The sequence below is a fragment of the Oncorhynchus clarkii genome, chromosome 4 (assembly GCF_045791955.1).
Source record: "Oncorhynchus clarkii lewisi isolate Uvic-CL-2024 chromosome 4, UVic_Ocla_1.0, whole genome shotgun sequence".
Lineage (NCBI taxonomy): Eukaryota > Metazoa > Chordata > Actinopteri > Salmoniformes > Salmonidae > Oncorhynchus > Oncorhynchus clarkii.
This window is the reverse complement of record NC_092150.1, coordinates 22,876,924-22,904,892: the sequence shown is the minus strand read 5'-3', so window position 1 is coordinate 22,904,892 and position 27,969 is coordinate 22,876,924. Positions and strand designations below refer to the sequence as shown.

General features: G+C 42.6%; 1 protein-coding gene across 4 annotated transcripts in view; it reads left to right on the top strand.

Moving 5' to 3' along the window:
- The window catches only part of LOC139406607 (breast cancer anti-estrogen resistance protein 3-like), a 54,321-nt gene that overhangs the window by 11,171 nt on the left and 15,181 nt on the right, over positions 1 to 27,969 (top strand). Inside the window, exons 1-2 of one of the 4 annotated variants that reach the window (XM_071149377.1) lie at positions 2,755 to 3,134; positions 10,303 to 10,345. In XM_071149377.1, coding sequence (XP_071005478.1) covers positions 10,319 to 10,345 — 27 coding nt within the window. In that variant the 5' untranslated portion in view covers positions 2,755 to 3,134; positions 10,303 to 10,318. Of the gene's footprint in view, positions 1 to 2,754; positions 3,135 to 10,302; positions 10,346 to 20,373; positions 20,638 to 27,969 lie in introns of those variants that run through there. The other 3 variants (XM_071149375.1, XM_071149378.1, XM_071149376.1) reach the window with 3 other exon arrangements.

The window sequence follows — 27,969 nt, the reverse complement described above, 5'->3', positions numbered from 1 at the left end:
TGAGCTCAGAATCTAGACTGACCTGAGCTTCTCTGTTTGTTCTGTTGAGAAATGGGCTGCTGCTGAGTTTGGGCCAGACCCCTGTATGGTAACAGGCAAGGCTGGAGAATGGGGAAAAGTGGTGAAGGTAAAACAAAAAAAAAGTGAAGTGTTTTTTTCCAGATATCTGACTGCCAGGGTCAGTTCTGAATAAACCACTCTGATCCAAAACAAAAACATGGAGCTGCAGTATGTACAGTACATTGATAGGACCATGTGGGTAGGCGAATAGACATCACACACACCACATTCTTTCAAGGGACATATTGTTGTTTTCCGGCCATGCCAAGGCTATCCTCAGGATCACAACAGAAATAAATCATGATGCCAGGCCTCGATGTTTCCAAGGACGCAGTGCGCTAACCCGAATCCAGGAAAAATATGCTATTGTTATGATCAAATCATGCTGTGGTTGGTTAGGTACAGTGAACCTTCAATTCCAATATCAAACACAGCCACAGAACAAACATTTACTGTACACCATCATTTGTATTGATTGGCTGTGGGACTCACACGCTTCTAAGCCAATCACAGTGTACACACTATAATTCCTGTCAGTGTGTTTGTAGTTCTGTTTATAATGTTCACCCAGCCCAGACCATCAGGTGCTGGTTCTGCTTTTGGAAGGCTGCTGCTACTTGTCCTTCTCCCCAGCTGAACCAGCCAGCAGGAGGCTGAGGGACAGAACATGTTCTATCTGAGGGGACACACACCTGCTGCTACCCTGTAAAATAAAGAGATTTATCCGACTCACCCTGGGCCAATCATTCACACCCCTTCACCTCCCCCAGTTTCTCCTGTATTAACTATTCCATGGCCAGATGGTCACTCAGTGTGAGTAGTATATGTATGCATTTATTAAGGAAAATGACTTCAATAAGGTGACTTGATTGAAGTTATGTTGTGCCCCGTAGAGTGGTGATTCACTGTACTATACGTGTAAAAGTTGAGGGATTTGCCAATAGAGTCACACTGCCCCTTGAGTCAGTAATGTGCATGTGCCTTAGGCGTCCAGAACAACCTTTGACTCTTCTGTAGGGCTGAGGGAGTGTTGCATGTCAAGTGCCCCTCTCTCTCAGTCAGTCAGTCAGAGAAGGGGAGGTTGTGTGCGGGAAATCCAATTATAGCCAGGTCGTCTGTGTGTGACCTGGCCTGTCCTTGTCCTTGGCTTGACTGAGATCCATTTGAACTTGAGGTTTGAGGAAAGTCAGTGGTTTTGTAGGGTACACATTTTCTCTCTGCGAAACGATGCAGCTGTGGTTTGGCTGACACTCAACCGCTCAGAGGGAGAGGCTCTTTGGCTGGCCTGCGGCCTCGCTCATCCTCTTTCTGTGAAAAATAATCAAATCTCCACTATGCCTCCCAACATCTCTGTTCTCTAGCCTCTCAGACCCAAGAGGTTGGGGATATATTGTATGTCCTGAAAGATACCAACGCGCAGTGAACTGTATGATATCACCGTACTGTGAACTGCATGATACCACCACACTGTGAACTGCATGATACCATTGCTCTGCGAACTGTATGATACCACCACACTGTGAACTGTATGATACCACGTACTGTGAACTGTATGATACCACCACACTGTGAACTGTATGATACCACCTCACTGTGAACTGTATGATACCACCACACTGTGAACTGTATGATACCACATACTGTGAACTGTATGATACCACCACACTGTGAACTGTATGATACCACCTCACTGTGAACTGTATGATACCACCACACTGTGAACTGTATGATACCACCACACTGTGAACTGTATGATACCACCACACTGTGAACTGTATGATACCACCACACTGTGAACTGTATGATACCACGTACTGTGAACTGATGATATCACCACACTGTGAACTGTATGATACCACCACACTGTGAACTGTATGATATCACCACACTGTGAACTGTATGATACCACCACACTGTGAACTGTATGATATCACCACACTGTGAACTGTATGATACCACTGCTCTACGAACTGTATGATACCACCACACTGTGAACTGTATTATACCATGTACTGTGAACTGTATGATACCACCACACTGTGAACTGTATGATACCACCACACTGTGAACTGTATGATACCACCACACTGTGAACTGTATGATACCACCACACTGTGAACTGTATGATACCACTGCTCTGTGAACTGTATGATATCACCGTACTGTGAACTGTATGATACCACCACACTGTGAACTGTATGATATCACTACACTGTGAACTGTATGATAACACCACACTGTGAACTGTATGATATCACTACACTGTGAACTGTATGATATCACTACACTGTGAACTGTATGATAACACCACACTGTGAACTGTATGATATCACTACACTGTGAACTGTATGATATCACCACACTGTGAACTGTATGATACCACCACACTGAACTGTATGATACCACCACACTGTGAACTGTATGATATCACCACACTGAACTGTATGATACCACCACACTGTGAACTGTATGATACCACCACACTGTGAACTGTATGATACCACCACACTGTGAACTGTATCATACCACCACACTGTGAACTGTATGATACCACCACACTGTGAACTGTATGATACCACCTCACTGTGAACTGTATGATACCACCACACTGTGAACTGATTGGGATGTTACCTAACACTGTAGCTGTAGTTGTTGAGTAACAAGGCCAGCTCTTTATTCGGAGGGAGTGACTTCAGAGCTGAACCAGCCAGCGCAGCAGCCTGCCTGTGTTGTGTTGTGTTCCTCTGAGGTGGTGTGACATACAACCACCCACTCACCCTGCTGAAAGAAAAGCCAGGTTATTGTGTGGGCTGACATGAAAGAATATGCAGAGGAGAGAAAGTTCAGTTCTCCCAAGTTCAGTGAGTAGATGAGACGCGGTCGTACAGAAGCTAAATGGAGAAAGAGGTGAGAGGAGCTGTTTAAGAGCTAGTGGCCGACGCTGAACTTCTCAGGATGCAGCAAACATCCTCTTTCCAGTTGACTTTATTCGCCACCGTATTTCCTGCTGCATTCACGCCCTGTTCAGAACATTAGGGAAAAAAGGAAAGACCAAGGGCCATCAACGTAGTTTGGTGAGTTACTTTTAGATTGTAATCTTACTGTAAATTCTTTGGTTTGGATACCTGTTCGCTTAGCCAACATTTTGTATGGAATAAGGGGCAACATTCCACTGTTTTCTATTCCACAGAGCCTCTTCTTAAAACACTTTTTTGAACACATATTTATTAGTTCCAAATCAACAATTACAGAAATACATGGATTTCTTTATTTCCACACATACCCCACCAACCCAAAGAGACAAAAGCATAACAACCAAACATTCACAGACACATTTCTACTAATAAAAATACATAAAAAGTATAACATTCAGTCGTAGATAATGCAGATTACACTTCGACTATAGCCAATATTCACCTAATATTCACCTTCCAATTCTTCTAAAATATCACTGGTTTGCAAAAAGTCACAAAACAGATCCCAAATATCATGAAACTCTGGGGCTTTCTTTTTCACTATATAAGTACATTTTTCAAGAGCCAGGATTGACATAAATTATTTTAACCAATGACCAAGTGAGGGTGAACTGACATACTTTCAGTGCAGAGCAATTGAAAGTCTAGCTTGTAATAGACAGAGATCAACCATTTTCTTCTCTTTCCTATGTAAAGAGAAATTCCCTGGGTAAAGATTTAGGATGCAAAGTTTAGGGATTAATGGTATTGGGGTAGAGGTAATCTCAGAGATATAGTGCAGTACTGAGCTCCAAAACTTTTGTATTTCAGCACATTCCCGCAGGCAATGATTCAAGGTGCCTAAATGCATGTCACATTTAACACAGGTCTGGGATATTAGGGTCAAATATGTGGAGCTTAACAGGTGATATATGTTCTCATGATCAAATTGTATTGCAACAATCTCAGGCAGGTGTTTATTGTCTGTATCTGAACTCTAGAGCATATCCTACCCCTGTCCTTTGCTGAAATATCTTCCTGCATATCTTGTATCCACTGAAGTCTCTTACTATCAGAATTTATGAGTATCTACCATTTTCCCATATAGTGACTCTCCCATAACACACACCAACAGAGATAGTTTCTAAAGTGGTCAAATGACGTTGTAGGGAAGATTGTTTTAGACTGGAAAAAATACATCTTCTCAATTGTAAGTATTTGAAAAAAGGCTTTTGTGGTAAGCTAAATCTTTCATTTATTTCTTCAAACGACATGAGCCCTTTTTAATTGAATAAATCCATTACTTTAACAATACAATTTCTTGGCCATTCTTTAAACCCCAAGTCATTTTTAATAGGTGTGAAATTGTCATTGCCCCAAATTGGTGTAAAACTGGATAATACAGGGGATTCGCCCAGATATTGCTGTACTTCAGGCCACATAGTTAAGATGTTTTTAACAAAGGGATTAGTAGTATTCTTCTTTAGCTTCTTAAAGGGAGCAGAGTACAAATATCCATACAGAGTTAAGCCTTTTGTGGACAGCATTTCAGTCTGCAGCCTGGGTAAGTATGGTTTCTTGGAGAACCAAAACATTGCAGCCCTAAGTTGTGCAGACCAGTAATACCACTGTAGGTGTGGAAGTTGCAACCCCCCTCTGTCATAGGGCAAATAAAGAAGAGAAAGTCTAAGCCTTGGTTTTCTGTTGCTTCAGATCAAATTTGAGAGTATCTTTCTGATCTTTGTGAAAAAATAAAGGTGGTGGAGCCAGAGGAATTGATTGAAATAAATAAAGACATTTGGACAGAATATTTATCTTAATGATATTTATTTGACCAATAATAGATATAGGCAATGATGTCCATCTGTTGATGGATTCTGTTACACTCGTTACCATGGGTTCATCATTTGTTGAAGTCAAGGAGCCAATTTCTGGTGTGATTTTAATACCAATATATGTGAAACCTTGTTCTGTATTCACAAATGGATGCTGTACAACTGGATTCAGTCTCTCTTGCTTGTTGAGGAAAAGGATAGAAGAGGTTTAAAGTTGTATTAACTTTAAATCCAGAAACCTGACCAAAGTTATTAATTATATTGGAGAGGGAAGAGATAGAATTCTTTAGATCTGTTAAGAATAAGAGGGTATCATCTGCATACATGTTCAGAATCCAATGTTTTAATTCCACTAATTGACGGGCGGGACCTTACTGCAATGACAAAGGGTTCTATAGCTAAAATAAAGAGTATTGGACTGGCCGGACATCCTTGTCTCGTACCTCAAAAAATCATAAAAGGTTGTGAAATCAAGTTGTTAGTGGCAACTTCTGCAGTGGGGTCGGTATATAATATCTTAATCCATTTACGGAAGTAGTTCCCAAACCCAACTCTCTTAATTAAGCACTTCAAATAAATAAGACCACTCAACTCTATCGAATGCCTTCTCTGCATCATGTGAGAGTATGACAGTCTCAGGGGACCCTTCACATGTGCACTATGTTTAGTACTCTCCTCACATTGTGAAAACCTTGACGGTTTTTCACAAAGTCATTTTGGTCTTTGTGTGTTAGAAATGGGAGCACTCTATCCAATCTCCTGGCTAAAGCTTTAGCAATAATTTTTGAGTCAGAGTTCAGAAGAGAAATCAGTTTAACTTTCACATTTTGTTGGGGATTTATCAGGCTTCTGAATAAGAGTGATTAAAGCACTCCTTAGAGAGAGGTGGAAACAACCTTGCTGAGAGGATTCAGCATGCATATCCAAAAGTGGATCTGGAAGTTTGTCCTTAAATATCTACTAGGAGAATCATCTGGACCTGCCGCTTTACCTCCCTTCATATTAGAAATAGCATCAGATATTTCAACACCATTCAATTCTTTTCCAGATCCAATTTTGTGTCTTCTGAAATAGAGGGAAAATCAAGACCATCCAAAAATGATGTCTGATTAGTTAAGTTAAGATTCAGAGTTGTAAAGTGTGTTGTAGTAGGAAGCAAATGTTTGGTTTATTTCTACAGGATCCATTGATAATTGTCCTTGGAAATGAGGAATTCAATTAATGGCTTTGTCTGAATGTAACTTCTTAATGCACCAGGCCAGCAATTTGCCATGTTTTTCACCTTGATCATAGAAGGACTGTTTCAGCCTTGTTAGGCTGTTTGCAGCCTTTGAGGTGGAAAGTTCTTCATACTGAGCTTTAAGAGTAAATAATTATTTGTTTACTTCTAGTGAGGTATCCAAAAAAGCTTCCCTCTCCAATTCTCTGATTTTGCTGTCCATCGCTGTTATTTTCAGATGTAATTGATTTGATTTGAAACTGCTAAAACTTATAATATGCCCCCTAATATAGGCTTTGAAAGCCTCCCATCTGGTACTCGCTGAGGTTTGGTCAGTGTTCAATGTAAAATATCCATCTATATGCACTCCAACGTAACGTAAGAAGTCTGGGTCCTGTAACCATCTGGGATGCAAACAACATCTAGAGTATCCTTTTACCAGTTTTGTATCCCTTTAGAATAATGACACAGGGGAAAGGTCACTCAGAACAATACTATTATATCCACGTCCTGCTACATTGGGAAGCAATGAGCAATAAACTAAAAAGTAGTCTATACTACTTAGTCCTCCAAGGTTAATTAAAATAGATTTAAGTCCGTAATGACATGCTGTAATGTCTTTCTACTCTGCGAGTGGGAAGTGTCTAAACCAGAGGAGCAATCTAGATGAGGATCAAGAGTGCAATTAAAACCCCCTGCTATTATGACTTTATCAGGAAGGGAGGCTATCAATAGAAATACATTCCTAAAGAATTTGGGAATAGCATCATTAGGACCATCAACATTAACCAGATTAATACACCCATTCAAAAGAGTTCCCTGTTAAAAATCTATCTAACTGCTGTATCAGTTATAATATTTTCCACTTGAAACGGAACAAATTTGTGAATTAAAACCATAACACCACGAGAATGAGAGGAGAAACAGGATGCTTTTACTTGCCCTCGCCATCTCCTGCGTACTTTAAGTAGCTCGTCCTTAAACACGTGAGTTTCTTGTAGGAACACAATAGATGAATGAAGTTGTTTAAGCCTAGTAATAACCTGTTTAAAGCTTGGATAGCTTACAAACTCTACAGACATTCCCCAAAGTAAAATTAAGGTTGACATTTGAAGTAATTTATCCGAAGATGTAAACATGGAATAAGCTATAGCATAAAGGCATATCTAGAATATGTTTAGTAACTACAAGGACTGCATGAATATTTTATAGTGAGAAAAATATGTAAAGATCTGTTGGAACAAACAAACATAAATCTATCCTAACAGTAAAACACTGAACATCATTCCCTTGTCTCCCTAACCGAGACACCCATCGCTTCCTCTCCAACCTCCCCCTAACCGTAGAGTGTAGCCTGGTGGACAACTGATCCGTTAAAGGGAGCAGTCTAACCTAAGCGACCCTAAATAAAACAGTGTCTCCTACCGTCTCTCTGCCATTACTCCTCACGAACAAAACAAAAGGCCCATCTTGCAAGATGTTATGTGAAATATCACAACAAAACACATATCTAGCAAGATGATATGTGAAATACTGTATCACGTAGTATTCGTTTGAAAAGTAGCAAACAATAGCTCCACCTAAAACAGTAATGCTAGTCAGTGAAGCCTGGCTAACGTTAAAGTATGGACAGTCCAAAATAGCTAGTAGCTACCATGTAACAAAATGGCCCATACATATAGCATTAACGTAGTATACCATGATAAGTTTATAAACCAAAAAAAGTATCAAAGATCAGAAATTAACAGGCTATGTGAGAAAAAAAGATACCCTTGAATATGTGCTACATTACCCAAAGGCCCTAGCACATGATGTAGAAGTCAGGCTTGCACATGAGTGTCTTCATATAAAGTAGTCCCGATACATGAGTGTCTTCATATAAAGTAGTCCCGATACTTCTCGGTAATGCAGGATGAATGAATAAGGTCCTGATGTGTCCATTGACATGGAGCTAAACATCTTCATCAGCATTTTGGGGCAGCAGGTAGCCTAGTGGTTAGAGTGTTGGGCCAGTAACCAAAAGGTTGCTAGATTGAATCCCCAAGCTGACAAGGTAAACATCTGTCGTTCTGCCCCTGAACACGGCAGTTAACCCATTGTTCCTCGGCTGTCATTGTAAATAAGAATTTGTTCTTAACTGACAAGCCTAGTTAAATAAAGGTTAAAGAAAACATTTTACAGTGTTTTATGTAATCCAATGGAAGAGAATTATCAACATAACATAAATAAACTTAAACATGACATCCAATGTTCAACGGACAGCTATCTTGCCTGTCATATTGAAGAAACTGAGCTAAGTGATGAGCACATACAGGCTACAAATAATATAAGAAAACTGAGTGGGCTAGCTCATCATATTATTCACTTAACTGTTATGCTAGCTACAGTACTACAGTAGCAGTTAATAAATTAGTTATTGTTAGTTAGCTTGCCAACAGTCACATAATCCAAGCGGGTTTAATTCTCCATAGTCCAGAGTGGTGGTAAACTTCACAGCTACAACATGACTAGGAAGAAGATTTATGTTATATGCCATGGATGAACGCCTCGGTTTGAGAGGGAGATTCAAACTCGTGTGACCATCCATTGTCGGTCAGATATTCCATTAACAATGTTGAGGGACCGGAGCTGGTTGTTTGACCCTGTCGTAGCCTTTTCCTTTTCGGCGGAGAACCGCAGATAGGTCAAGAAAGAACAAGATCTCTTTGTCCCCGTATGTGATATATGTGATTTTCCTTGCCCATAGCCCTGGCTTTCCGCATCACTCGGACTTTGTCTTGAAAGTTGAGAAACTTAATGTTAAACACTCAAGGAGAGGGATGGTTTCTCTGGCCTGTAGGAGCAGGAAGCAGATGGGCTCTTTCAACTCATTGGGGCCGGACAACTTTCCGTACCCCTTGCGCATTGAAAGAGCACATCAGCTTCCAAGAGAGAGAGCGAGAAATGCAACTGCGTCACCATTTGCCACTTTTTCAAGTAGATTAACCAGTCTCAAATTAGACCTTCTGTGGTGGTTCTCGAGTTTAGTTTTGAAGTAAGATCCGCCACCTGTTTATCCAACTTTTCGGTCGTTGTTTTGACAGAGCCGACAGTATCTTCCACCATGCAAATGTGTTCCTCTGCTTCGTCCAAGTGTGGGAAGTAGGCTTGATGGTCACGTTTAACCTCACTAATCCCTGTTAGGACACCTTTGTGTTTTGCGGAAAAGTCCGCCCTCATGGCAGAGATTGCTTCCAAAACCCCTTAGTTCTGGTTCTGGTTGTCTACTTTGCTGGTTGTCATGTCGGACTTGTGATGTGAGGAGCTTGTAGGTCTTGCTGGGTTAGTAGAGCTGGCTGAATTAGCAGGGCTAACTGGCCTACCCTGGACCACGTTGTCGATGCGAGATGTTCTTCTTGTTTTAGGAGGACTATGTTTAAGTCGATTCATAATGGATGTAGATACGCCTGAAATTGTCCAAGAAAATTGATGTTCATGTTACCAGGATTAAAAATAAGAGATCAAAATAAGTTTAGCCGAAATTGGCAGGAGAGTACTAAAAACACATCCTCCCAGTTCAATGCCATAATATGATGTTTGTGTTTTTTCCCTTCACAATCTCTATGGGAAAAGTGGTGAAAGGCTCAAGGAATTAATTCCCCCCCTGTAAGGCCTCTGCATCAAGGGTTTAGATTAAACTACTCTTTAATCACACAAAACAGAATATTGGAGAAAAAAGTAGAGTAGAGAGGCAGAACTAAAAAAAACAGAATGTTCAGCAGAACCCTAAGGGGGCATCGTCTCGTCCTCAGGGATTTGAAATGAACTCCTCTCAGCCGTTAGAACTGATTTCTTCTCAAAATCCATTATGGACATCTTGAGGTGGTTCTGAGAATTTAGGGAGGACTAGCCCTGCTAATGACAGGGACAGTTTAAACCCCTTTTTCTCATCTAATGTAACAGAGAAAGGACTCATGTGGGAGTTTCTTACCCCTCTGTGAATTTGCCACTGAGGTCAGAAGAAGGGGACATGTGGCTGTGACTTGTGTGGGGGCTGGTTGGGTAGACAAGTGGGTGGCGGCGGGTGGTGTCTGAGCTTGCCACTCCTGTCAGAGAGGAGGTAGAATCTCAGTCAGCAGCCAGGATAGTAGCAGCAGCTCTGCAGACACAACACAGCACGGGGAGGGAGTGGATGGGACCAGCAGCAGCCAGTAGAAATGTGTTCACTCAACAGAACCCTGTCTCTGTTCCCCAGGGACCTCAGCAGCAGCATGGATCCCACCATGGAGTATGTCAAGGTAGGAACCCACTCAACCATTACACATCTGGCTGCAACACAGGGCTCAACAGGTGTCACTTTGTTTTTAAACCGATTCAGAAGCGGTCAGAAATATTGAGGTTTGATTCATCACTTATCTGAATGGTGTTTTAGTCAGGACTGACAAGACCAGTCATACAGGTTTATGTTTTCTACCAGACAACAAATACTGTAAGGATATAGTTCAGCTTTTTGAAGTTGATATGACACTAATTCCTACAAAACAGTTGAGACTAGTTTTGTTCACGAGATCAGTGAAATAGGGCAAGAATGCTAGTAGCGCTCAAGGACCTCTGACACAAGATGTTGATCTGACATCAAGGATATGAAGTGTCTTGGTTTATTTTTCCAGGATTTTAAAGAGATACAAAGAAAGATTAAGACAGTAAATATGTACAGTATATATGGAGAAGACATGATGTGTGTACAGTATGTGTGTGTGTGTGTGTGTGTGTACATGTGTACATGTCTGTGTTTGTGTGTTTGAGTTATAAGGCCTGATGATGTCATGTTTTGTAACGCACTATTCTTTTGACAAGAGGTTGAACTTTTTGTTCTCCAGACAGGTTGAGCATTCAGTTCAGAAAGTTTTGCTGTGTAAAAGTGTCCTCTTCAAGCTTTGTTTCCTGTGTAGACATCATCTAGTATACCCATTGGTTAGAGAGAGAAAGGGGCATTTGTTTGAAAAGGAGTGAAGATCCAGACGTAGCCCTCATAGGTTTAAACTGTTACCGCAATGCCACAGGAAAACAGTAGGCAGACAGGAGACTGTAATCACTAGTTTTGTTGTGTTTTGTCTCAGAAGGAGCCACACTGTACTCATTTGTAGCTAAGGAGCTGAGTAACATCTTCAGTGGAGTAACGTCTCTTTGGTTAAAAAGTAGCAGAGACCACTTGGGTAGAAAGGAGTGTCTCTTAGTTGGAAACGATGTGGAACACACAATGTTGCATTTCCACCAAGAAGAGAGACATTTCTCTTTAGACTTTTTTTAAATCTAGTGCTCTAAAAGTTTTGTATAGTACATGTTTAAGTAGCTAAGTAACTGATGTTAGCTCTAGCTATAATTCCTCTTTATGTAAGGTTGCTGTGAGCATAAATGATTCTACTCTCTAAGGGGGAGGCTGTCAAGAAGCCTCAATAGGAAAAGGACGAGCGAGCGGTGGAAATGTCCTCTGTCTAGTACACAATTTCTCTCCAGGCTACGAGGCACTTTGTCTCAGAAATAGGTCAACGTATCGACCAAATCATATTTCCTATTACCTTCACCTGTGTCCCTGCTCACTGTGATTGGGCTTGAGTGGTGACTGAGGTTTGTGTGTTCTGATACCACACGCCTGACAACTCTCTCACTCTCTTTCACACACATGCTCGTTCACCCACTCCTTCTCTTTTCCCCCTCACCCACTGTCACTAATACCCTGGGCTGCTTGCCTCATACGATATGATGCTCTCAGGTCAGTGTGAAAAGCAAACATAGTGGTTCTTCACATGCAGGTCAGGAGAGCAAAGAGCTCTCATATCAGGTGCCATGGCAGCCTTTCATGAACACACACACAGCTCTGCTACCTCACTAGGGTAGTAGGCAATGTTCCCTATAAGCTGTGCCAGCTCCCCTTGGACAGATTAAATATCAGCCCGAGCAGAGATGCGATGCACGAGATTGAACTTCCCTTCACTTTCTAGAGTTTTCCTCTTTAGTTTACACTATCAACGTTTCACTCTACTGTGGGAATTGTGCTTGAATCAATGCAATATTAGCCACTTTCAATGTAACATTCGGAAAATAAAACTAACTATGCAAGAGATTTTCTTGTAGGCAGAGCGCAATGAAGTAGGATTCTATTGCATTGACAGGCATGACTCAGGACCGTACTCTACACAGACCAGTGCGCCATAACCAATCATAGGTGCAGTAGACCTATATGCAAATAGCCATTGCCATATATGGATCTGTGCCGTTCACTTTGAACTCAATGCGCTTGTTTTGAGATCAAACCAGGGGCTGCATGCAGCCAGCTGTGCACTTTTGTTCATATTCTTTGCTAGTTAGTGAGTTATTAGCCCGGTTATAGATCATTTCTGGTTGCTTCCTACAACAGCAAAACATTTGTGCATTTCTAGCCGTCTTTAGAAGCAAGTGAGGTAAATAGCTTTTTTTTTAATAAGCTAAGTAGCCAATAGGCAGAGGGTAGCATCATTTGTCTGATTATCTGTAATAATGGTGGAAATAATAATAATGACTTTTATTTTGTAAAGTGGTTTCTTGCATCAAACAACATAACATTTTCAGTCACCTCCTTGTCTGAAGGACAAGTGGATAAACAGGTTGATGTCAAGCCCTGCATGTTTCTTTCCAAAGTCTCATGGAATGTTGGCCTTCATTGAACACCACACATTTGCTGCTACTGTAGGCTGAATGATAGAACAGCTGTTCAAATGTTATGGGATGCATTTTCTCCATTTTGTTGATGGTAGGCCACTCTGATAGGCCTACATTATGATCAAATAGCCACAGTAGCCTACTTGGCCCCTGTTAAAACTGTAACTTAAAGTGGGTACAGCCTCAGTGTTTACTGTAAACGTATGCCGGAAGTTGCACAACATTTTCATGTTCAAGTTAGCGCTCAGCAGATCTGAAATTCTCAGGTGTCAAAACATCGGTAGTAGGTAGTCCTAACCGCTACTCAGGGCGCTGGCTCAATGTGCCTTAGAAAAGAGAAATTGGCTCAAATCAGAAACTCAGTTCTTCAGTCCATTGTTATCTACCCTTTATGTCAAATATGAATTCTGTCACTACCATCTCCATTCATTCATGCTCATTCAGTCACCTCAACATGTTGGAACAGGCAACCACATGGACCACCTCTTCCCTCATTACTAATTGTGATGATGGAGAGAGCTACCAGCCTCGTCTGACTAAGGTTGATGACAGAAAGTGTTATATGAGGATGAAACATCCCAAACGCTGAGCCCTGTCCTCATCTCAGCTCACCTCAGAGAGATCACACAGGTGAGGGTGCAACTGAGACCATACAGGGCCTCATTCTTAGACAAGAGTCATCTATGCCAAGCGTGTACACGTACAGTACCAGTCAAAAGTTTGGACACACCAACTAATTCCAGGGTTTTTATGTGTTATTTCTTAGTTTTGACATCTTTACTATTATTCTACAATGTAGAAAATAGTAAAAATAAAGAAAAGCCCTTGAATGAATTGTTGTGTCCAAACTTTTGACTGGTGCTGTACACACATCTACACGCACGTACACTAACACACACACACTAACATAAACATCAGCCCATCTGTAAATAGCCCATCCAATCTACCTACCTAATCCCCATATTGTTTTTATTTACTTTTCTGCTCTTTTGCACACCAGTATTTCTACTTGCACATCATCATCTGCTCATCTATCACTCCAGTGTTAAACTATAATTACTTCGCTACTATGGCCTATTTATTGCCTTACTTCCTCACGCCATTTGCACACACTGCATATAGAGTCTTTTTTTCTATTGTGTTATTGACTGTACGCTTGTTTTTTTCATGTGTAACTCTGTGTTGTTGTTTGTGTCTGCTTTGCTTTATCTTGGCCAGCTCACAGTTGTTAATGAGAACTTGTTCTCAACTGGCCTACCTGGTTAAATAAAGGTGAAATAAAAAAATAAACACACACAGGTACACACACACACAAACTCTGTGGTGAGTATCACTAGATTCAGGGTAGTAAGTGTAGAGTTTCTCCTGTGGTGTTTAACCAACGCTAGAGAGGCCCGACGAAGCACAGCCCGCCTCCAACAGACTCATCCAACTGTGTTATTCTGGGCAGCCACAGTGCAGAGGACAGCAGGAGTACAGCAGACTAGAGCACCTCCTGTTAATATCTCTCCCATTGTTTTTGTTGGAGATCCAGCTGCTGTGTGTGGGGCCTTCCTGCTGAACTGCACTGTCTGGCCCAGGCCGTATATAACGCCCATGATACTTTATCCACTGTTACTGTGAGCTCCACACCTCAACACAGCCCATCCAGGTGTGTTTGTTTTTCCACCCAGCTGGGCCTTAACTGAACAAGCTATTTAAACAACAATGAATGTTTGCCACACATGAACAGGAAACATCAAAGGCCGATGTGCCAAAGTAATTTCCTGTGGGTAAGTGACCCGTGTTGCAACACGGAGCTGGTCAGGGTAATACCCACAATCCTACTGCAACCAACCACTGGGATAGTGGTTTAGGTGGGTGGACTAGAGAGACACAGAATGACTGAATGCTGCACCAGTGTAGCTTCAAATTGTTCTTTGTGAAAGTCTTGTTGTTTTGCCTCCAATTTCACATGGCTACTATCTTCAAAGCCAATCTAGAAGGCGGGAGAGTGGAAATTGTTCAAGAAAGACTCAATGCCTAAAAATACAACTTTTTTTGCTGGATGGAGCCCAACTTCTCCCTCTGGGAGTGTGTGGTGTTTATGAGAAACAGGTTCTACATCATGGGCATGTGTCTACATGGATTAGATTGAGATTAACTGTCAGAGTGACTCAGAGACACAGTCACAAAGAGAAAAGGGTGTCAGATGAGGACAAAGGGCCAGGACCAGACACCTGCTACTCCAGTAGACTCTTCAGTCTAGTTTTGATTCACATTTGGTTGAGTTGTCAGCTAATGTGAGTTCAATGTGAAATCAACCAAAAAAGTCACCATGTCATTGAATTTAGGTTCAAAATTGGGTGAAAAAAATTCTATGGCCTTACGTTGATGACCTTTTGCAAATCCAATGAGATTTCCACATTGATTCAGTGGCTGGAGTGTAGAAGAGAAGAGGGGTATAGCGTGAAAGACTGATTGACCTAGTGAGAAGAATGGAAAGAGAGAGCATGAGAGTGAAAGAGAAGAACCGGAGGACAAGAAAAGACAGGATGGAGAACATCAGGCCTAGTGGATTGTTTGACCTGTTGGTCTCCCCGGGCCCCCGATGAAGGGATTTCTTTACTTCTTTTCACACGAGGCATTAACACAGCCTCTCTCTCTCTCCTCCTCTTAGAACCTGCTGAACAGTAAGCAGCTAACTGCTTATGAAAGAGCTTTAAAGGGAACAATGGCTCTCTGTGCCTCCTGTGAGATCTCCAGCCCTTGCTAAACACCAGATGAAGACCCTTTGGCCCTCCGTGTGGCCTGCACAGCACAGAACAGCACGCGCAGCCTGCAGAAATACACACAGAAATACACACCATATGTGACAGGCAGGGTGAGATCTGACAGTCTGACAACTCACCAGACTAGACAGCCTGTATGTAGGATTGCAGTCCTATCATCTTCATCAATACCAAGTAAATGAATTTGCCCAGCACGTAAAACGTTTTCTACTGCAAGGTCAAAGACTGTGGAGTTTAAGTGATCTTGCTGTAGATAAGGAGAATTGTGTTGCGTTCAGGGAAATAGTCAGCAGTGTCAATTTCCCGGGGGTTAGAGAGATTGACTTACCAATTTGAAGAAAGAAATTGCCAGAACTGCAAAGACATAAGTTTGGATTTCTCACAATACTTCTAAATAGGAACATTCATACATAATGTGCATATGGTGTGGCTAGGATATGCAGCACAGGTGTGATTGAGACGGACCCCCCCCCCCCCCAATCTACCTCAGGCAAATGGCTGTCCTTCACCTCTCCCTGTTGCTCCTACCTACAGTGGGCCTACCTACTGTACCTGGCTGTATCCTAGAATAGTTAGAGCTAAGTTCTGCCCTTCAGCAGGGTCTTGGGCTGCGTTTACACAGGCAGCCCATTTCTGATATTTTTTTCACTAATTGCATCTCTTGGAAAATCCGATCAGCTCTTTTGACAATAATTGGGCATAAGATCCGAATTGAGCTGTCTGTGTAAATGCAGCCACAGAGTCCACAGTTCATACCACAATGTAAGAGAAATGGCAATCTCTAGTGGTTTGATTGAAGTACTACAGTATAATTTATTACACAGCAGAACAGCTGGACAGACAGTATTGAAGTGCACCCATAATTCCAGTCAATCTCTTGATAGTCTGTTCTTATCTTTTTATTTTCTGGAGTTGAATTAAAAGATGTGCCAATATGCTTTCCAGGGAAATGGTATTTGTGTTATCTTTTGTAGTTTCCAAAAGTCTAAAGGAGAGACAGACATTACACACAGTTTCTAGACCTTTTAGACATGACCAAGAGACAAATGTGGACATTGTATGTGATGTGCTGTAATGGCACACTTGGCACTGGTCAATACTGCTCTTTGGTTCTGTGCCAGCGTTAGTGTTGTGTGTCTCACCTTTCTTCACAGCGTTGTCATCATCAGTGTCAAAGGCATTCTAATGAATTATCACTTACTGATGCTTGGTTGCACACTTCTATCTGGCTCTATATCCATCTGCCTCTTTGCTCGTGTCCAAGAATGGTAAAGTAACTGAAATGAACGACTACCGACCCGCAGCACTCACTTCCGTCATCATGAAGTGCTTAGAGAGGCTAGTCAAAGACCACATCACCTCCTCCCTCCCGAGGCACTCGACTCTCTCCACTTCACCTACCGCCCTGACAGATCCACGGATGACCACGGATGCACTGCACACTGCCCTCAACCACCTGGACAAGAGAAATACATATGTGAGGTTGCTGTTCATTGCCTACAGCTCAGCCTTCAGTACCATAGTGCCCTCTAAGCTCACCACAAAGCTCACAGCCCTGGGACTGAACTCCTCCCTATGCAACTGACAAATGACAGTCCATCATGAGCCCCACAAGGGTTTGTCCTCAGTCCCCTCCTGTTCTTCCTGTATACCCACGACTGTGTGGCCTCACAGTTCCAACTCCATCATCAAGTTTGCTGAGGCGGGACAGTAGTAGGCCTGTTTACCAACAACGATGAGATCGCATACATGGAGGAGGTAGGTACTCTGATGGTGTGGTGCCAAGTAAAAAACCTCTCCCTCCACGTCAGCAAAACAAAGGAGCTGATTGTGAACTTCAGGAGGAACCAGGTGGGGCACGCCCCCATCCTCATCAACGGGCCGCCGTGGAGATGGGAAAAAAACTCACATTTCTCTGCATACACGTCTCAGAGGAGCTGAAATGGTCAAACCACACAGACACCGTGGTGAAGAAGGCATGACAGCGACTCTTCAATTTCTGGAGGCTGAAGAAATTCAGCCAGTCTCCGAGGGCCCTCAGTGTCCTACAGTAGCACCATCGAGAGCATACTGTCAGGCTGCATCACAGCCTGGTACAGCAACTCCACCGCAGCAGACCGCAAGACACTACAGAGGGTGGTACGCTCAGCTGGCAAACCATTGGGAGCCCACTGCCTGCCCTCCAGGACACCTACAACACCAGGTGATGCAGGAAGGCCAAGAAGATCATCAGTGACCTCAGCCACGGGCCACCCGCTTCAAACACTCAGACGTGGGCAGAACAGGAGCATCATGGCTAAAACTAGCAGACTGGCCAATAGCTTCTACCCCCAGACCATCTGGCTGCTGAACAGCCACCACTAGTCAGCTACCTGCTCCTCCTGCCTCCCCGGACTTCCTCGAGTTGAGTTCCTCATCCTACACATGTACTGTTTGTTTGCGGTTGTATTTGCTCTGTTTCCAGTATCTTCTGTCTGTTTTGTCTTACATTCGTTTTTTGTTGTTAAATAACAATTTGTTCTTAGTTGACTTGTCTGGTTAAATAAAGGTGTAATACAATTAAAATGATGATACAGGTCAACTGGATGTCAGTCAAAAGTAAAGTATTCTGAGTTGGCTGTTCCTCCATTCCACTTGTCTAGAGAAATAAATGTGTGTATTTTGGGGGGTACTTTACTTAAAGCTGGTAATTTGAAGCTTGTGAAAACTCTAACAGGTTCCTCTCTTTCCCAGGGGCAGGCAGTCTTCTGGGGTTTTAATGAAAGCAATTAACTTGTTTGATGTGTTTCCTGCGGGAAAGCATTTCTGCACTGTGTAGAGAAGAGGGAGTTCCAGCCTGCTTTCCCTAATGTCTTTGTTTACACTTGAGCGTTTCGGAGGCAGGGGAATGGAACCCAGCCGATAGATAGCCAACTGTTTGCATTTCTTAATGGCTCTTGGGTAATTACTCTCCTGCACTCATTGGATCTCCTGACCCTTTCCCAGTGTGGTTACAACGGGAGCTTTTTGTTCTTACAACAGATTTATGAATGGCGCAAGACAGAGAGGACCACTTAAAACTATTATACAACATGAAAACAAAGCACATGGATGACTGATTTGTCCTGTAGAGCCCCAGATGTGCTCCAGATGCATATTGGAGATAGATGGAGTAGAAGAACATACTTAAGAGTATTCACTTTACATAGATTCAAAATGGCAGATTTCCTTCTCTTTTTTTTAGATATTGTGTAAATGGGAATCATTAGGTCAGCCGGTTCTCACTCCCCCTCACCTGTAGTTGGACCGTATCGCTGATTCATAGGGACGAAGCAAGTCAGTCCTGTGAGGCTGTATCTAATGATTGCTATAGTATATTTTCATCCGTCTAGCAATCTGGCTTTTTCCCCACATGCCGGTAATAGGCTGTAAGTTTCCCTAAAGCTTTTTCAACTGAATGAAGCTGGATTTTACCGCTCACGCGTTAGGATGTCAGCTGATATCACGGTATTGGAGGTCCAACCAAACATTCCCTGGACAGCTGAGAGCCCAACGCTAATGAAATGTGTTTGGTCAATTCCTGTAGTTGTTGGAGTGGTTGACATTCCACTCTGTCGGCATTACTTGGGCAGTTGACAAAAAGTGGTTCTGTGTCAAATCAAATCAAATGTTATTTGTCACATGCGCCGAACACAACAGATGGAGACTTGACTGTGAAATGCTTAATTACGAGCCCTTTCCAAACAATGCAGAACTAAAAAGTATGAAAATTAGCTAATAAAAATAGAAAATAGTAACAATAAATAACAATAACGAAGCTACTGTATATACTGTACAAGGAGTACCGGTACTGAGTCAATGTGCAGGGTTACGAGGTAATTGAGGTAATGTGTACATGTAGGTAGGGGTCAGCCATTTGGTAGCCATTTGATGAACCGTTCATCAGTCTTTGGGGTAGAAGCGGTTCAGGTGTGAACAGAGTGAACAGTCTATGACTTGGGTGGCTGGGGTCTTTGACAATTTTCCAGACCTTCTTCTCACACCGCCTGGTATAGAGGTCCTAGGTGGCAGGGAGCTCTGCCCCAGTGATGTACTGGGCCGTCCGCACCACCCTCTGTTGCGCCAGTGTGGCTCAGTCGGTAACAGTGTTCACAACATCAAGGTCTTGGGTTCAATTCCCTGCAGGATCCACCAACATAATATGTATGCAGTCATTGCCCTGTAAGTCATTTGGGTAAAAGCACCTGCTAAGTGCCATTGCTTTCTAATGAAGAATACAGTCTTCTGGACATGCTCAGTTATACTCCAACCATCTCTCTGACTGAAGTTAAGTGGCCTTAGCATTGAAGGACACAGAGACATCGCTCTGACCCCAGTGAATATGTATCATCACTACTCCTGCTTCCCATCTGTGTACTACTACATTCTGCTCAATGGTTGTTCAGAGAGACAAATTCAATATAGACTGAGAAACCAGATCATTTTCCTATTTCTCTGTTCAACAACTATGTCTGACCGACTTAGTATTAGATCAAGTATGAAAAAAGACCTTCACAGTTCAAAACAGCAGTGTGTTAAAAGAACAGAAGAATCACACAGCATGTTTATGGTGGCGGTGTTAATCAGAGCAGCACTGTTGGTAGGGTACCGGGCTTCAGAAGAACACACAGGAGCTTCTCCCCTCCCTCTAAACTCAGCCAGTGGTAAGAGGGGGCTGCAGGGGTTAAGCCTGGTAGAGGCAGTAGAGGCAGTGCCCTCCAAGCTGGCTCTGACTTTATTAGTGGGAGAGCAAGATCACATGGAGTTTCCACCGCTCCATACATGGAGCTCCGGGACTGCGTGAAGCAGCATGGATTAGTGTGTTCACCGTGTAGAGCACAGACAGCAGGGCTGCTTAGACTGAAAAGGAGACGAGAGAGAGCCACAGAGTAAGGTGCTGCAATGCTTCACCCCCTCGGTGTGACATAGGTGAAGGCTAATTGAGAATCTCTGTGCTTTTTTGATGCCAAGATTTGTTTGTGAGGCCGTTTTTGCGAGTTAACCGAAAGGTGCAAAGGATGTCAGAGAGATGCAACGTTCTGAGTACCTTGACTGCAGCCCTGTGCTGCTTCTACCAGAAGAGCTCCGTCATCAGGGCCAAGGTGAGTGACGTCATGCCACTGTTTGTGTCACACGGTCATCTGTCAGCATTCACATCATAGCCTACTGTGTGTTCTCATAGTCAGTGTCTTGCATGTTTTGAAACTAGGTCATCTTAACTGCCTGCACCGAATTTCCTGGAATTACTTCTGTACTTTAGTGAAAGGAAAAATGAATCAAACCTGGAAAAGGGCTTTGATTTATCCTCTGTAATCTTATTCTAAGCTTTCTTTGGGCAAACAGGCTTAGCCAATGGTAATGTAGATGAATCATCAGTTGCTCCTTTAAAAAGAGGCTTTATCCTTGATCCCTTACTGTAGCCTGAATGTTTGGGTGTGATGAATGTGCCCTCTGGGCTGTGTGAGTGCTGAATGTCGTTTTTGGGGGAGCTTTCTCCTCTGTATTGACTAGTTAATGTGGGTTAGAGTCTGTCACTGTTGTGGGATGGAGAGAACTTTTAATTGCTCTCTGTGTTTTTCTATGCTCTGTGCTGCCTGGCACATGTGTCTGAGTGAAAGCTTTAAATAGCCCTGTTAGTCAGTGCTGGTTGTTTTTTTCCTCCCAGATCAGACCTGCTGTTTAGATATTTTCATTATAGTAAGTGAAGAGGTCAGCCAGACATCCCATTCCATGTGACGACTTATGGGAGTTGGAAAGTGATGCTAAGTGTGTTCGTGATGGTGTGTGTGTGTGTGTGAGAGAGAGAGAGAGAGAGACTATGCTCTTGGACTATAAATGTGTGAGAGCTCATCTGTATAATCTGTGTAATTGATTTAGAATGTATCTCACAATCCACTTAAGTTATTAATGATATTCTTTACTTTTCTTTGTTTGAAGTATGGCTTTGATATTCCTTTGTAATATGTCCCATTGAAAGTGGTCTGTCCTTTATGACATCAGGGGGAATTGTTACAGTGGCATTAAGTGAATTGGATGGTGAGGCTGGAAAGAGAGAGACACTACAGTATATCTGTCCCAAGAGTGTTATAGAGAGGCCCTATATCTGTCCCAACAGCGTTTATGGAAGTGACACAGGCCTGTAACTTCAGAAGGGGCAAGGGGGTCATGAGATGGACCAAAATACTGACATTATTAATAGCCATTATCAGTTATGCCAATTATTTGTGGCTGGCTGAAGAATGACATATACTGTAGGCCTATTCTGTACAGTACAGTACTTACAGAGACACCTTGTACACAGTGTGTAATACAAGTGGGTTGTAAAAATTGCCTTAACAGATAAGCTGCAAATGAGTTGAAAGGCTTATAGGAAGTGACTTTTCCCTAGAGGTCTACTGCCCCAAAGCTCATCAGTGTTAACCACAGTGAGATCAGCCCCTCACCCCCAGTCCTCCTCCTCATCATAATTATCATCTACATCTATGCTGGCTCTCACACTCGTCACGTAGGGCTACTGATCCCTCCATCCCTATTTCTTTCTCGATCCATCATTCTCTCTCTCTTTTCTTTAGTGACCCTCTCTCATCATGACCCACAGTGGAGAACGGCATGTTTCCTACAAGTCTATGATTCATCTGATTCTATTATTTTAAGGAGAGATATTTGCCCCAAAATAGCCCACAGTTTGTTGCTCCTGGAGTCTGGCTGTTTGGGCCCAGCGGACCCTAGAGAGTCCAGATAGTCTGTTAGCTTAGACATTGGCTCTGTTTTGTTTGGCCCAGGCTTAAAATAGTTCCATGTAAATACCTGGTTCGGACACGCTAGTCTGTGTGTCGGGGTCACAGGGGGTAACACAGTGGGCAGTGTTGGGCCTTGGGGCTCTGGGCTCTGGTGCATGGGGCCATTAAAGAGGGAGAATTATTGCCTGACGGACTCACTCTGAATTTAATTCCGCTGCTCTGTCGATCGCTACATACATTCAGTCTGAATCTCCCATCCTATGAGTTGATAATGTCATCAGGCTGGCTCTGGGACCAATCCGAATGGTCACAATGTGTTCGCATTCTAGAAATTGTATGGGGGTGAGGCAAATCCAGACTCATCGTGGAGAAGAAACATCAGTTTGGCCGGAACGATGTGGATGGGTAGCCAAGTAAGGAGAATTACTCTGGGGCCTGTGCTATGTGCTAGCTGAAAGACATCTCACTCATTTCCTCTCCATTAAAACAACACCCAGCAGCGGCTTAAGCACTAATAAAGGACCCAGGCAGCTCAGCAGCACAGTTGGGAGTGGAGGACAGCCATGTAGCTCCAAGGAGCTGTACTGTATGCTGAGGATGCAAACACCACACACACTCTGCAAGGTCAGAGTAGTAGTGCTAAGCAATTAACCAAAATGATAGTTATTTTTCAGTTTTTAAACAATTCAATTATTTGAATTCCATTTCATTCAGTTTTTTTTCTGTGAGCTCGATGTGCAGTTTCTGTAGAGATAAATTAGATCAAGCCTGAATTGGCAATGTAGTAGGGAGTTGTATTTTCCAACAGGCCAATATTCTACATAGTTTAGCGCAGAAAACATGGTAATTAACTACAATGACCATAATCCATTGCACGGGTTAAACTTGTCCGGTCTGTGTATAGCAGATACGGAGACTGAGAAGTGAGAACAAGCGATCGAGAGGGATAGAAAGCAGTTGCTTCAGGAGTCTGAAAATACATGATCTAAGTGATTGATAGTTACTATTCAGCAGTCATAAGAGAATGCCTTATTTACTTGGAAGACCTACTAAGATAGTGATTTTGTCAGAGAGCATAGGCAGCAGCTCTACAGAGATGAGATGATGACTTTATGATGGTTAATACGTGTAAAGTAATAATGGGTAGTCACTACCATCATGGGACTTTTAGTCATTGTTTTATTCTGTGTTGTTACAGCATTCAACCCACATAATGCGTAGTGCTTTTAATGCGATGGGCTGAGTGGATTGCTGTGTGGGGGAGCACAGCAATCCTATATTTATATATTTATATTTTTAGTTTTAATCCCAACCTCTATCCCCGCAGGAGGCCTTTTGCCTTTTGGTAGGCCGTCATTGTAAATAAGAATTTCTTCTTAACTGACTTGCCTAGTTATATAAAGGTTAAATAAATAAGTCAAAATAAGCGAAAAGCCTCTGGAAGTTGCTGATTTAACACAGCCAAGGTGGACACAAAACCCCGCATTCTTCTACTCCATCTAAACAATGAGGTTTCCTTCCAAATGGCAAAAAAAAAAACTCTGTCTAAAAGATGAAAGCCTTCCTTCAAAGTGATGAATTAGAAGAAGTACAACCGATCAGAACAACGCCGCTTCAGAGAAATGTGGACTTTAAAGCAGCAATCAGCAGTTGAAACAATAACAAATTGATTTTCCCGCCCCTGTTTTGAGATAAAGGTGAGGGATGAGGCTGGAGAAATGTAACCACTGTCAAATTCATAGACAGAGCTATGGATGCAAGGACTGACCATCCATGAAATCAAAATGATCATTTTAACCATGTTTTGAGGCTAAATAGTGTAGTGTGTGTTTACATTTACTTTGTTTTTCAAACATTGGAGTAAAATAAGCTTATATGGTGGGATCTGATGGGGTACGACAGTTGAACTAGCACATGAGTTATTTTCTTGAAGGATGGGTACATATAATTTCAGAGGGATGTAGCAGCTACAGATTGCCCCTTTAAGGCTTGTGTCCTCTCCTCCATATCCATCACTTCGCATGCTTTCCTGTGTGGACGTGTCCTGTTTCTGGACATTATATTACCAGTGTATTGTTGTGGATAGACATGGCCATGGAGCCCAGTTGTCGTAAACAGGTCAAGAGATAATGGAGGATGAGTGGACTGCAGCAGGTCTCCTGAGGGGCCTCAGACAGAGATAGGATGCCCTGATGGTCCCATTTTACCCCTACACAGGAAGGGTGAGCCCGCATAGCAAATCACAGATGAGAATGATAGAAAGGCCATGAAAGACTACTAAAAATACCCCCCTATTCTTTAACCTCTGTGGCGAAGTGTCCTTCTCCCCCCATCTCCACAGGAAACTCAGTAATCACCCACAGGGTTGATGTTCTGAGGCAACATTCTGGCTATCACATTTCTGTGACAAACATTGGATGTATACTAGGCCATTGGTATTATAGGTCCCCCTGGGTTCAGCTCCACATGTAATCCTAAATCTGCACTGCCAACTGACTAGAGTTTCAACCATTTAGGCCAGTGTTTCCAAACTCCAGTGCCTCCAACAGCACACATGTTTGTTGTAGCCAAACATACACAATTTAATTAATTAAGGGCTTGATGATTAGTTAACAAGTTGAATCAGGTGTGCTTGTCCAGGGCTTCAATAAAAATGCGTAGTGTTGGGGTGTACTTGAGCACTGGAGATGGGAAACACTGATGTTTACTGATGTATACTACAGGGTTAGCAATGTAAGGACCGGGATTAGGAATAAGAAATCGTTATCTCCAAGCGGTCATTATCTCCAAGCGGCTTATGATGGTTCTGTTAACTAGAGGGTCTGGAGACTGACTGAATGAATGGGCCGTCAGCTTAAAAGGGACATTTAAAAATGTTCTACTTCATATTCATCATCGTCTATGGGCTCCCGAGTGGCGCTGCAGTCTAAGACACTGAATCTCAGTGCTAGAGGCGTCACTACAGACCCGAGTTCGATTTCAGGCTGTATCACAACCGGCCGTAATTGAGAGTCCCATTGGGCAGCGCACAATTGGCCCAGCGTCGTTCGGGTTTGGCCAGGGTAGGCCGTCATTGTAACAGAATTTGTTCATTAACTGACTTGTCTAGTTAAATGAAGGTTAAATAAATACAAATAAAACATCTCCAGCAGCATCCCAACATCAACATGTGAAAATGGCACGTTTCTATGTTTTGTAGTAAAAAATAGAGGAAGATAAGTGTGTCCAATGACATCATAAACCAATTAGTAGGCAATGCCTACTCACAATTGGTTAAATATCACATGATACACACTGATGTCATTGGAAACACTAATCTTCCTCTGTCCTTTTATACTACAAAACATAGAAATGCGCCATTTTTACATGTTGATGTTGGGATGCTGCTGGAGGTGATGAATATGAAGTTGAAAATGAGTGAAGTTTCCCTTTAATAGCAGTCTGACCCTAGGGTCCACTGAGCCCTGTGTTGCCATCTCTGTGTGTACAAAACATTATGAACACCTTCCTAATATTGAGTTGCGCTGAGCCCTTCAGTAAGGCCATTCAACTGCCAATGTTTGTCTATGGAGATTGCATGTGTGTTTGATTTTATGGACCTGTCGGCAAAGGACGTGGCTGAAATTTGAAGGGGTATTAATATCAGTATATAAAATACACTATATATACAAAAGTATGTGGACATACCCCTTCAAATTAGTTGATTTGGTTTCCCCATCTGGCATTCCAATGGACGAGCCCTGACCTCAACCCCTTCAAACTCCTTTGGAATGAATTTAAAGACTGATTGCGAGCCAGGTCTAATCAGTGCCAAACCTCACTAACGCTCTTGTTTCTGAATGGAAGCAAGTACCCGCAGCAATGTTACATCTAGTGAAAAACATCTGAGAAGTGTGGAGACTGTTACAGCAGCAAAGGGGGGACCAACTCCACATTTGACGAGCAGGTGTCCACATACTTTTGGTCATGTAGTGTATGTACAGTATATATATATATATATATATATATATATATATATATTATTTTATATTCTGAGAAATCAATCATACTCACGAGATGAATATGGGGCAAGGTCCTGGCTGTTCACAATCATCTTGTCACAGACAAGGGCCAGCGGTCCCTAGTAAGCTAGATCCCGGTTAAAACCCAGAGAGATTACTAATAACAAACCGCTACAGAAACCATCATCTGGAGCAGGGGGTGAAGGGGCCAGCTCTCTGAGGAGAACCCACTAAACTCATCACTATTTCCTCAAGTCAATAAATCAGACAATGAACGTCAAGCATTTCCAGTAACTCAGAACAAACAAACAATTCTCGCCCGTGTTCATCTGGAAGGATGAAACTTCTGTCACTGTCCTGCTGTGTTTGCCTCTGTATCATTCTGGGGGTTGTGCTGTTTAGCTAGTAATCCGGGTGAAGATGAAGGTGACACCACTTAACTGTTTTAGGGAATGGTAGTCAGGGTAATGTGACTGAGCCCAGCCAGAGATATGCACTTGACACACTCATGATTGAGAGTCAGCCTAATATGGATGGGTGCTTTCCAAGGTGATGACATGGACGGTAAAGGGAAGGCCTTTAAAAAGCAACCACATGATCAGTCCAACAAATGTGTGAACATGCCGGCATAATGTGTGCAGCGCTGAACAATATAAATGAGCAGTTTATTAAAAGCAAATGACATTTAGTTGATTGAATGCATGTAGTTACCCTGAAGGATTAACTATGGCCATCGTATCATCAGGCTCCTCAGAAGTAATTATACCGGAGCTATTTTAAAACTCAGGTTAAAAGTTGATTGCCTCCAGCTAAGTGGACCAGGGCATGCTGTAATTCCCCAGCATCGTAAAGTGGTGCCTCAGTGCTGTTGAAAAGCCAGGAAATGCCAAGAAAATCTACTTCAGTTGGCGTCAAGTTCCCCATACCGCTATAAAACACCCTTAAATCAACAGGGCTAAGTGTCAAGGAGAGGGAGAGGAGGAACTCTGTGAGTTTGGATGGAGGTTGAAGGTCTTCGGTAGTATTATGTAATGAATTGAAAAAAGTAAAGACTGAAGTAAAGACAAAGCTCCTTGATAGATGCTTTTCTTAGGCTGCTGTGTGAATATGGAGCGCCTGGTAATTTTAAGGTTGAGCGGTGCTGGCTGGGCCTGAAGGCCTCTAAAGACTGTTGACAACATAGAGAGAGAATGCCTGCCTACCCTGCCACGGCGTGGCCGCCCATCCTTCAGTACAATGCCAGTGCCATCAGTGGTTATTTCAGTCTGTGCTCGCCTGCCCAGGCCTGCGATTGTAAGCCTCTATGACTGACATGTATATATATACTCAGAGGAGATAGTGATATTTACATTACATCATTGACATACAGTAGTGGCCATGCTATGTTTGCTTACTTTTCTGTGGTATTGTATGTAATATTGCATTGCACACTATTCAGGCCTAGCCAGGGGTGCATTTTTTATTGCAGGTTGACGTTTATTGTAATGAATCTTGCCCTGGAGGCAGAACTTAACGATTTCAGCCAGGTGTGCCAGCTGCAAAGTCCAAATTGGATTTATCGTAAAAAATCATGAAAACTCAAATTTGCTTTTGGGTCAGGTTTTCGAGTTAGAAGTGTGGTTAGGGTCAAAATTTGATTGTATGGCTTTGTGGCTGTGCCAGCTAGTGACCATTCTGCAGAGATGCCTCCAGG